Source organism: Pelodiscus sinensis, chromosome 18, assembly GCF_052426305.1.
Source record: "Pelodiscus sinensis isolate ZL-2025 chromosome 18, ASM5242630v1, whole genome shotgun sequence".
NCBI classification, from domain to species: domain Eukaryota; kingdom Metazoa; phylum Chordata; order Testudines; family Trionychidae; genus Pelodiscus; species Pelodiscus sinensis.
Genome location: NC_143069.1, coordinates 28,598,407 through 28,610,474, shown reverse-complemented (window position 1 = coordinate 28,610,474; position 12,068 = coordinate 28,598,407). Strand labels below are relative to the sequence as shown.

General features: G+C 51.8%; 1 protein-coding gene across 1 annotated transcript in view; it reads left to right on the top strand.

The window, feature by feature from the left end:
* LOC102455224 (butyrophilin-like protein 3) overlaps window positions 1-11,614 on the top strand; it is a 30,326-nt gene extending 18,712 nt beyond the window's left edge. The window contains 6 exon segments of the mRNA XM_089770428.1: window positions 1,065-1,412; window positions 3,123-3,404; window positions 5,542-5,598; window positions 7,340-7,366; window positions 9,786-9,812; window positions 10,936-11,614. Of these exon segments, the coding sequence (XP_089626554.1) occupies window positions 1,065-1,412; window positions 3,123-3,404; window positions 5,542-5,598; window positions 7,340-7,366; window positions 9,786-9,812; window positions 10,936-11,555 (1,361 nt within the window). The 3' untranslated portion in view covers window positions 11,556-11,614.
* The last annotated feature ends 454 nt before the right edge of the window (window positions 11,615-12,068 follow it).

Genomic DNA, 12,068 nt, shown 5'->3' with positions numbered 1-12,068 from the left:
CTCCCTGCTGTCCCCACTAATCCCCTAGCCTTCCCCAAAGAGCAGGGCCTTGGGTGCTTGCCCCAGCCCGTCCTCTGGATGGGAGAGCTTTGAGCTGGCAACACAGCTTTCAAGGTCTCCTCGCTGGCTTTGTACATCTCCCTCTTATTCCTCTCCAGCTGAAGCCAGACAGTGAGTGTCAGAGGCTGCAGCTGGGCACTGATTGTTCGTGTGTGTGTGTGTGTGTGTGTGTGTGTGTGTGTGTGTGTCGCCTCTTGAGGTGTCTTAACAGGTTTTGTGTCTCCTCTTTGAGGTCTTGTATTTTACTCTTGCTATATACATGTATATTTTGTATTTTTAAAATGTTGTAAGCCACCTCAAATATTTTAAATGGGGGGGGGGGGTTAAACTATTTTAAATAAATATATAAACAATGCTTACCCCATGGTGGGATGGAAAAGCCTGGAGACCCTTCCGACATGCAGCTGTTGTGCAGACATAAATCACCCTAAGATGCTTCATTTCTTCCAGATACAGATCCGCAGAACATTGTCTGCCCCTCTGAGCCAGGTTCTGGTTGGGATATTGAGTCCACGGGAGGGACATGCCTTGGCCCAAAGGCCCATCAAAGACTGGACGTCCTCAGGCCAGGCAGAAGCCCTCTGAGGTGGCCTCTCAGCGGCTATTGTGGGACTAAGTGGACCTGAAACTGGTTTATCAAGGAAATTGCTTGCAGCGGAAATAGTTCCTAACTGGGTGCCGTGGGGCAGGCAGGGCTCTATGAACTGGCAGGTGGCTTCCAGCTGGGGCCACCTTTTGCAAATAGAGTGTAGGTAGGGGGTCAGAGAGGCACCTTTGGAGGACCAGCTTGTGTCAGCTGTGGGTGGCTGCACATCCTTCCATCCACCCTGAGAGTAACTCTATTGAGCTACATGGCTTAGACTTGGGAACCTTCTGCCATGAGCTATTTGTGACTGAGGGAATTTTGCTGTGCTTAGCAATGCCCTCTCCTGTCACTCACTGTGTGTGTGTAACCGCTGGGCCTTTCCTCTCACTCAGTGTGTTCCTGGCTTTGTCTGTTCCAGAGAAAGTCTCCCTGGCTGGCTCCCGGCACCCTGTGATGGGGTTTATTGGCCAGGATGTGGTGTTACCCTGCCAGCTCTCACCCCATGCCGGGCTGCCCAGAATGGATGTGCAATGGAGGAAAATTGACCCAGAATTTATCGTGGTTCATGAGTACCTGAAGGAAGGTACCCAGGAGCTGCCGGGGCAGGGTTACCAGACCCGGACAGAGCTTTTCCTGTCGGAGTTCCACAGGGGGAACATCTCCCTGAAGCTGAAACGGCTCCAAGTGGCGGATGATGGGCAATACCGGTGCTTTGCCAGGAGCCTGGAGTGGAGCCTGGATGCCACCACAGAGCTACGGGTCGCAGGTGAGGCTCAGGACTAGTAGGCGTAGATAGTTTGAAAGTTGTTGCCTCTGCAACTGTCCAGGCTGCTCTTTGGTTCTGTTCTTGGAGCTCCAGTGGCACCAGTACTAGGAGATACTGCAGCCTGCTAACTCAGCAGACCTCACTGCTACTCACAAAGAGAGACCACAGGCAGGGTTTCATGACAATGCCACTTGGCCAGATTTATTGCCCTCAAGGGACATCCTAGCACCCTGAGCCCGTGGTTGCAGGCTCACTAATACAGCAGATCTCAAACTTTAGCGACCCGAGGACCACAATTTTGATTTAAAATCTTTTGTGGACCCCAAAGCCCCTTCCCAATTGGCTTCAGGCCCCACCCCCATCCACTCCTTCCCCCAAGGTTCCACCCCACTCCCTTTTCCTGCCCCATCTCTTTCCATCCCCTCCCTCTAGTGTGCCCCATCCCTGATATTCCCTCCCTCACAGCCTCCTGCACACTGGGGAACAGCTGTTCCATGGTGTGTAGGAGGCACCGAGAGGGAAGGAGAGGGGGAAGAGTTGATCAGTGGGGCTGACATACGCCCTGGAGAACCCTCATGGACCCTGGTTTGAGAAATGTTGCACCAACACGAGAGTGACTAGTGGCAAGAGTCTCTTCTGTCCCCTCGGCCACACTAAGGGTTAAGTTGAGGTACCCTGACATGTATAGACTGAAACAACTTACTTACCACCTGACGTGGCCTCTGTTTGTTACCTCTCCTTGTTCCTGCTTCAGACACAACATCCCTAGTCACTCTTCTGTCCAACCATCTGATCTTGTGCTAGACCGTATCCGTACCAGCTTCTGGAATGTAAATACCCAATGTCTGGTGCTTCTTAGGAGTTCCTATGGTTTGGCAACACTAGCAGCAACTTCACCGAGTCCATGGACCTTTACCCCCATGGTCTGCTCAAATCCCAGCTCTAGCAACAAGGATATTTGGCTTCTGTGAAACACCCTCTGCGATGTTGAAGGGCTGGGATATTGCATTTTATTGCCGGGGTGCTAAGCCCCCAGCCCAGGGGCAGTGGAAAGGATGGTGGAAGTAACCTAGCTCCAGACAATACAGTTCAGACACATCCCAAGTGAGGGCCCCCCTCCTCCATGATAACACAGAGCCCCGAGGTTGTTTGAAATCATCTCTCGGGTTTGGTGGCTCCTAGTCCAAAGGCTCCACAAGAGACAGGTGCTCAAATGAGGGGAGGGTGTTTGTGTGTTGCACAGGGAGAGAGAAATCCAAGCATGAGGGTGGCATGAACGGGGGCACCATTACCAGTGTGGGAGAAGGACACCAGAGGGGACAATATTTATGAATGTGGCACAGGAGGAGTGGAAGCAAAGATGTAGGTGAGTCACCATCCCTCACCATGAGCTCTGTACTGAAGGGCAGTGATCCTGCCAGTTGCTGGGCTCCACCCCAGAAGTGGGTGCATTTCATCATCAGATGCCGCAATCTCAGAGTAGCAGTTTATGCCTTCTGCTGTGAGTCTTCAGGGCGAAGTGCCCTGTGAAACCACAATCTGTTCTTCTTTAATTTCCCCAGTCAACTGGATGAGGGATTGCGGGGAGGCTGCACAAGAGAATGGAGATTTCCAGTCAGAGTCTCCTATACCTAGACATTTCTGGTGAATCCCATGGTGCTATCAAAGACACGATTCCCTGACATACACACACTCTGTCTCTCCCTGCAGCTGTGGCTCCGGTGTTCATTGACGTACTGGGCCCCCGAAGCAGTGGGATCAGTCTGGCCTGTAGGTCCACAGGCTGGTTCCCCAAACCCGAACTACAGTGGGTTGGCAAGAATCAACAGAATCTGTCGACAGAGACTGTGACCGACGTGACTCAGGGCAAGGAGAACCTGTACAGTGTTGTGAGTCACGTCACCGTCACTGAAGAAGACAACAGAGACATCAGCTGCATCGTGCGGAATAGCCTGCTGGAGATGGAGCGACAATCGGCCATTCACCTCTCCAGTGAGTTCCCTCCCTGCCACCTGTGTAGAATGTGTTGCTAGTTCTAGTCAGAGTTGTTAAGGCTGCTAAGTTGTTACTGCTGTGAGTGTTGCTGTTATTGAAGTACCATGGAGGCTCTTGGAGCAGCACATTAATTCAGCAGACTTCAATATTATTCATAAGAAAGATCAGAGGCTCAGCTTCATGGAGAAGGCCTCAGCCAGATTTATTGTCGTCAAAGCATGGTACTAGGTACATTGGGTTAATAAAGGTAACTGTGCTGGAGAAACAGACTCAGAATGAGTCTACACTAGAAACACCACAGCAGGGGCACTCCAGTGTAAAGATGTATTGCAAAGAAAGAAGGGAGTCTTCTGTGGTTGTTGTAAATCCGCCTGTTTGAGAAGCAGTAGTTAGATTGACAGAATTTGTCTGTGTACCTGCTGGTGTGTGATGGATTAGTGCACTTTAAGAAGCCACCTGATATGCTGAGAAACCACTGAGCCCAACTGTTTTGTCAGTCTGTGACTCCTTTTTACTCATCTTGTTTACCCTTTAGCTTCCACTAGCACACACTCAGGCAGGGCCACACCCAGCTGCAGAATGACACAGACTCAGAGATGAGCTTACCTGCCCAATGGAAACATTTCTAGTGGGGACCCACAATGCCCTATTCTGGGCCATTGTTATTCAATAATTTTATCAAAGAACAGGGAGGAAATATAAATTGATTGATGATAAAATTTGCAGATGCCCCCAAAACAGATGGCGAATTAAATAATGGTGAGGATAGGTCAGTCCTACAGCTGGACCTGGAATTCTTTGTAAGGTGAGCTCACTCTAACAACATGCTAGCATGCTATGGCCCCAGCAAAATCCCTACTTTGTCACACATGCATTTCAATGTGGCCAAATGCCAGGACAGCAAAGTGTGTAGGTCACACTTACAAATTGGGAGGCTGTATCCTGGAAAGCAGTGACTCTGGAAAACACTTGAGTATGAGACTCCCAGAGCAATGAACATAACCCTTGTGTGCAAATATGAGAATATCTAGCAGGAGAGATGTGGCATCACCTCTGTGCATGGTGTTAGCGAGAATACTTCTACATACTATTTCCTGTTCTGGTGTCCACACATTCAGACAGGCTGCTGACAAATAAGAGAGTTCTCAGAAAATAGCTGCAGGAACATTTAGAAGTCTGGAAACCTGCCTCCCAGTTAGACATGTAAGAGCTTAAGTTATAGAGATTGTCCAAGGGAAAGTTAAATGGTGACTTGATCATGGTCCATAAGCACCCATACGAGCCAATAGATTTCTGACAGTGGCTAGGGTCTATAATCTGGCAGACAAAGACAGAACAAAAGCTGGTGGCTGGAAGTTGAAGCTGGACAAATTCAGACTAGAAATACAGGGCAGATTTTAACAGTGAGGGAAGGTAACTGTTGGAACAACTGACCTGGGGACGTGATGGATTCTCCATCACTTGGGGTTTTTCAGCCCAAACTAGAAATCTTTCTGTAAGACCCTCTCTGGTTGGAAGAGAAGTTCTGGGCTGGATGTAGGGTCTCTGACCTGGGTTCTACAAACTCATGAATACACAAACTCATAACAATCTGGCTGGTGGTTCGCAGCAGCAGGAGAGATTTGGGCAGGGCAGAGTCCTGGTTCTTGGGACCGATGCTGTGCCGGCTTCTCTGGTTTCAATGGCTCCCATTTGTGGCTGTGATTCAGTGGATGGTTCCTTCATTCCCATGAATTTCTGACGTCCCAAGTAGTAAACCCCGTTCTCCAGCTCCAGGATGGGCCTGTTCTCCTCACACCCTGCGCTTTCTCTTTGCCAGGTGACGTCTTCCCCCGGGTGTCTCCCTGGCTGGCTGCATTCTGGGTATTGTTTGTTCTGGTTCTCATTGCTGCTGGAGCTTGTGCATATCTTGCATACACAGGTAATCGGACAGAATCATTTGCATATTTAAAGCTAGGCCATAGAGGGCACTGGGCTTGGATAGGGGAGTGTCCAGATATTTACCTTGTGTTGGCTTTAGGAAGTAAACAAATTAACAAACCCATTAGGGTCCTGGCCCCACCTGTATTAATGAATTTCTCGGTGTGTCCCCTTCCTTCCTTGTCTCACGGCAATGTCTGATTCTGTCTCACAGTGAAGCGAAAGGCCTCTCAGAAGAAACACTCTGAAAAGGAGACTCTGTTAACTCTTGGTAGGTCTCCTGCTCTGTCTCTTGCCCTGTCTGTTGAGAAGTGTGAGCTCTGTGCCTGCTTGGTGTATCTGTGGGCTCAGGGCAAAGAAGGGGATGGAACCAAGAGGTCTCTGCCTACTGATCCCCTGCCTCCCCGACACGCTGATATCGACAGGTTGGCACATGCATTTTGCAGCAGAAACCCAAAGGTTTGTGTTTCTGAGAATCCCTGCATGTGGGTGCAGCAGGCAGGTGGTCTGGCAGTGACCACTCTGAGGCCGTGTCCAGACTCAGGGGTTTTTTCGGGAAAAGTAGCCTTTTCCCGAAAAAACTTCCCCTGCGTCCAGACTCAAGCCGCGTTCTTTCGAAATTATTTCGAAAGAACGCGGCTTTTCTTTCGATGGCGGTAAACCTCATTTCACGAGGAAGAACGCCTTCTTTCGAAAGTTCCTCTTTCGAAAGAAGGCGTTCTTCAATGTAAAGAGGCCGTCTTCGAAAGAGAGCATCCAGACTCGCTGGGTGCTCTCTTTCGAAAAAGCGGATTTCTCTTTCAAAAGATCCGCCTGCAGTCTAGACGCGATCTTTCGAAAGAGGCTCTTTCGAAAGATGCTTTCGAAAGAGCCTCTTTCGAAAGAAGCCTGCAGTCTAGACATAGCCTGAGTTAGATTCTGTCCCACTAGCTGTAGGCAATTGCTCAGTAGCTCTATTTGCTTAAAGATAACACCAAGGCAAGTCCAGTGTCATTCTGTGAGCTGATTCCATCCCTGTGACTGTCAAATGCCCAGGGCACAAGCGGTGACTAGCCACTGGCACAAGCTCCCAGGGCCAGGGTGAATTCTCCATCTCCTGATGGAGTCAGATCCAGACTAGGCACCTTTCTGGGAGATGCTGCAGCCCAGCCTGAGTTACCTGTCTCAGTGCAAGGGAACAGAGTGAGATCCTTTGACCTCTGCTGTACAGAAGGTCAAAGCAGATGATTTAATAATTGTTCTGCTTGACCTGAAACTATGAATTCGTGACTTCACTCTCTTGGGCTGTGCTAATCAACACACCAGCAGCGGTTTTTAAGTCCACACATTTAACTGAATCCACTTTGAACATTTCTATAGTTAACAGGACAGCTTTGCATTGTGATGGTGCTCAGTGGTGCTGGCCTGTTTCTCTGGGCACTGCACACACATATGCAGGGGAACTCAGACGAAAGGCAGAGAAAATGGATACAACATGCAAGCATGGAGACTAAGACTCACACAAGAAGGATGAACCAGAAAAGCAGGAGGATACCCCCTTTCATCGCCTTTGTCCTCTGTCCTGCTCCCTTGTGGCCATTATTCTGGTAGTTGGGGAGTGCTGTATGGGGCACCCTTAGCAATCAGTGCTGTGCTGTAACTAGCCGGGGGGGGGGGGGAGGGCACTGTGGAGTAACTGACCTTTCCCCATGATTGTTCTAGCCCAGCTGCACCAGCCAAAAGCCTGTGTAATGCACAGCCCTGTCCCTGTTTAACTCAAGATGTGATATGTAATTTAAGTAGCTAAACGGCTGCAAATGTAACAAGGGCAAAGGAGTGAAAAACTCACTACGTCTCCTACATGTTGGTGCATGTCACTAAATCCCAGCCCTGCCCCTAACAAACCTGTTGGGTCCTGCACTGGGGCAGAGAGTGTGGCTGGGATGCCTGTGACTAACTCCAGTTGTTAGGGAGTGTGAAGCACCACACAGAGTATGTGTCTGTGTCTAACACTTTTCTCTTCCCTGTTGCAGAGAATGAGAAGAAGATCTTGGAAACAGGTACTTGGGAAAACCTCTAGTAAATGTGTGTCTGGGCTTTCACACTACAATGAGACAGAAAAATCAGCACAGGTTCTGTGTGGACCTTAGTTACGTTCACCATCATCTCCCCACTGCCTGGAAATAAGCAAACCCTGCAGTCTTTGTAGCTCACATTTCAATGCCATACTTAGCAACAGAGAGTGAATTTTCTGCTTGGGGACTGGCAGGGCACAGGCTAGGTATATATTGCCCAAAAATTCAGATTACAGGGATGTAATAGGAATGTGCATCCAAGTGCTGCCCTAGAAAATCCCATGTGGGTGTGGATGAAAAGGTTCCTCATTCACTTTACTATTCAAATATTGGAAAGGACTGTATCAGTGTGAACTAGGTACTGTGTAATGAACACCAGCAGCATCAATGGGGGTATGTCTACACTAGCCACCCTAGTTCGAACTAGGGTGACAGTGTAGACATACCCTATGGGACTGCCCCAGGGCAGCACCTTGGTGTGTGCTGCAAATCACACTCCAAAGACTTAACTATGGGCCTGCACAGACAAACTTTTAGTGAAGGGCTGGGCAAACTTAAGCATAACTTAAGCATCTCTGGGTTTATCTCAGTTCTGACCCGCTGGGCTCCCTGCACTCAGACAGCTTTGCTGGTTCCTACAGTCCCCACCCACTGCTTCCCTGCTACCCCAGCCTGACCTCCTGACCACACTACTGGTGGCTCTGAGTCCTTCACCCACAACCTCCCTGTTATCCCAGCTCTGGTTTCCTCCGACCTGCCTTCTTCCCCTTCCATGGTAGTCTAGGCCTGGGCCATGCATGGATGGATTCCATACACTGGGCTGAGTTCCACTAGGACATGAGACAGAATCTAACCCCATGGCTCGAGGGGTGTTCAGTAAATCCAGGGCCACCCAACCCCATGAATCCATTCTCCAGCTTTGCACTTGCCTGCCATGACCCAAAGGGTTACACACTTTTTCTGGTCAGCGCCACACAGCATAGAAACAGGAAGTCGGAGGTTGGGTGACAGGCTGCAGCAGGGCTTCTCTAATGTGACACGTTTTCTGCTGTCACACTCCTTCCCCTCAATCCCAGCAGTGCCATTGGGTGGGAGGATGCAGGGCTGATGTGGGAATGTGTCTGTTGTTCATTAAACAATAGTTGTAGCTGATGTGCCCTGTCAGTTCTGACACCCGTGGCTCATTGGGGATGTCTACATTGTCGCTTTAAGCAAGCTTCTCAGCTCAGGTGAGTTAGTGTGCTAGCAGCAGCAGTGTGGCTGGAATGGTGGGGCAGTGGGCCAGGGGAGGTATCTGGGGAATCTAAGCGGATTTGTACTTGTGCAACTAAGTCAAGTCCCTGCACCTGCTATCCCGGGCTACCCTGCTACTTTTCACACACAAACTCAAGCAGAGCTACTGGAAACCTCATCCCTGCCAGCTGTAGCACAGGCATGCACAAAGATTGGAAGGGCCCCGTGGCACTGTGTCCAGAATGACCCAGGCTGAAATCACGATGGTTTTCTTTTCTTCTCTCCCCAGAGGGCCAGGATTTTCGCGACAGTCGTGGTAAGATCATCCACTGCCCCAGCAGAGCCCCTGGCAGTGGCTCCCAGACACACATGGCACTGAGCAGATCCAGAAATGCCAACAGCATAGGGCAGGGCTGAGTGAAGAGTTTGGCCAAAATCAGTCACATTGCCCCAGTCCCACGGTTGCACTGGGAGCTACCCCCTAGTTACACCTGCAGTGGGTAGCTTTGATGCTCTGAAGCGTTATGCGTCAATCCCCTTGGACAGCAGAGTTAAGAACGTCAGAGCTGTGTAGATCCAGTCACACGTCTCCCAACAAGGTTGGGTGCTTTGCAAATTCCAGGCTGATTTGGATCCTACCAGTGTCCCTTAAAATATTCCAGTCTGCTGGGCACCACCACAGACAAACGGCAGCTTCTTACAGGGCTGAATTCTGATCTGGGTGACATCAGTAAATCCAGGTTCACTCCAGCCTCACGCAAGCATCACCGAGGGGAACATTCGGTCCAGTCCCTGGCAATAATGGACAGTGCAAAGGCATCCCTGAGAGCCGGTCATTGCTGTGAGCAGAGGTCTCTGAGCGAAAGGGCCTGTCTCTCACTGCACAGCCGGGACATTTCTGCTTTGGTAGGGAGGGCCCATGAATCACAGGTAAAGTGATCACGTGGTCACAAAGCAGCCCCAGAACTGAGCCCTCTGCCTCACTGACAGGGACTAACGCCGTCTCTTTCCGTTCCAGACAGGGCGCTGACAGAGCTAGGTGAGGGGACACATTTTCATGTCACATCGCTCGGTTCCTTTCTGACCCCTCTCCCAGAACGGCCGCTCCTGTGCGAGTGGGTTCCCCGTATTTGCTGGGCCCCCGATTATGCTTGTTCCTCTTCCTTTGCAGGTTTCAGATGAGCTCGGAGCTACATGGGTGAGTGGGGCTGAGCAGAGGCCACGCTGGTGTTGGTGGCATCGAGGTTACATAGCTGGGCTGTCAGAGGTCTGGGGGCAGGCGGGGCCAGGTGTGCACAGAGACATGGGGTTAGATGCTGCAAATGGGCCTGAACACGCTGCCTTGAGTTGCAAGTCTCACCCCAGGACAGGTCCTTTACAATTCCCCCTCAGTGAGTCCTGACCCCACCCCCATCTCCTATTGGCCTTTCAGCAATTCCCACCCCATCATCTGCCTAGACAGCCCCATTCAGCCCCCCACCCCCTCCAGCCTGCAGAGTCTTCAGCCCCTGGGCACCCTGCATGGCCTCTGGCAGCCTTAATATCTCTCAGGCACAGATCCTGAGGGGTGGGGAGCAGTGAGAGGCTACAAGGAGCCCAATCCCCTCTTCCAGCTCCCCACATGTCCCCTCTAGCTTAGGGCCAGGCCCAGTCACAGCCCTGAAACTCCCTGGAGCCCACACCTGGTCCAGGATATCGGGGCTGGTCCCAGTAGCCACCCCAGTACCTAATGCCAGAGTCTGGCCCTTCTCTGACCTTCCCCTGCCCCCTCAGCCTGACTCCATCTCTTCTCATTACCCTGCCCCTCCCCCTTCACCCACAGGGCTGGGCATCTCCCACCAAGCCCCATCACACCAAGGCAAAGCCCTGAGCAGCCACCACACACCCATTGTGAGCTGAGACTTGTGCCTGCTCCACCCCCAGGGAATTGGCCCCAGGGGTCACAGCCCTGCAGAGCAGGCAACTTGGGAACTAGGGGACACAGGGCTGTGGAGTGAGACACGGGGCCAAATTCATCCCTGCTCCAGTTCCCCCAGAGCCAATGGAGACACCCCAGGGATGAGTCTGGCTGGCTCTGTGCACTGGGACAGGACATCCCAAGAGCCAGAGGCAGGAAAACCCCATTTCCCTCCTCCCCACGTCACAGTGGGGCAGAGACCAGGGGCCGGGGCTGGGTGGCTCAGGGAGCAGGCAGTAACTGGAAGCACCGAGCTCTCCCCTCCCCTCCTGGATCTCTGGGGGGGGGGAATCAGTCTCCTGAGGCATCGTGGGGTCCCTCGCTGACACGTGGCTAATGGGGGCATTTTGGCTTCTCTCCCCAGTTCCCGTCACCCTGGATACGAGCCACAAACACCCTGAACTCAAAGTTTCTGAGGATGGCAGAAGAGTTTGGCACAAACCACCTCCCTCAGGGCTGGCTACCTCGGGCATCCTGATCACTGTGGGGAGGGAGGGATTTGTGCCCAGAAGGGATCATGGTGGGGAGAGTCAGGTTTGCAAGTGGTACTGGGAGGTGCAGGTGGAGGACAGCCTGTACTGGGAGCTGGGGGTGCTGAGTGCAACTGTGAGGGATAAAGTGAGACAGGAGGGGCTGGAGAGTTTCCCTGAGGAGGGGTGCTTGGCTCTGAGGAGATCAGAGGGGCGGTATCACCCCAGCGAGGCTGACACTGTGATCCAGAGCTGGGCTGTGAAGCCGACAGTGGTTGGGGTGTTTCTGGATCTAGAAGAGGGGAGTCTCTCATTTTACAGTGTCAATTCAATGGCCCTGATTCTGGAGCTTCCTGTGGGAGTTTCTGAGAGACTGTTCCCGTTCCTCAGCCCTGATCACGCTGTGGGGCAGGAGCAGGGGAAACCCCTCAGCATCTGCCCCCCCAGCGACTGGGATTTCCCCCAGACATTAATGGTTAGTGGGGGTGTTTGTTCAGGGAGTTTCAGGAAATGACACAGGGCCAAGTGCAACAGGAGATATGGCCCCAGATCCTGGACAGCTCCCTGCCTGGAGAGGAGGACATGACGGAAAACAGCACAGGATATATGTGAGAGAAAACTTCCAAAAGCTCCTGCCCACGAGCCTGCTCCCACAGAGAGGAAGGGACATAAAACGGAGCAGGAGCAGCCACAACTGGAAACACGCCCCAGCCAGACGACAAGGAAACACAAATCCAGCATCTGACACAGCCCCCACAGAGCACCTCTCTGTAGGCAAAGGGCATCACGAGAGCTAGACCCCTCAGGGGTCTCTGGAGTGGACGCTGGTTCCAGGAATCCCAGGAGGAGCAGGAAATACGTTGGGGGAATCGGGTCAAAATGCCGACACCTGGGAAATGCCCTGCAGGGAAAGAGGGAGATGGTGACATGTTTCCTCCTCTCTGAACTCAGTGGAAAACTGCAGCGATTCACGAGCACACTTTGAACTGATCCCCAGTTACGTAGGATTGTGCTGATTGGGGAGAAC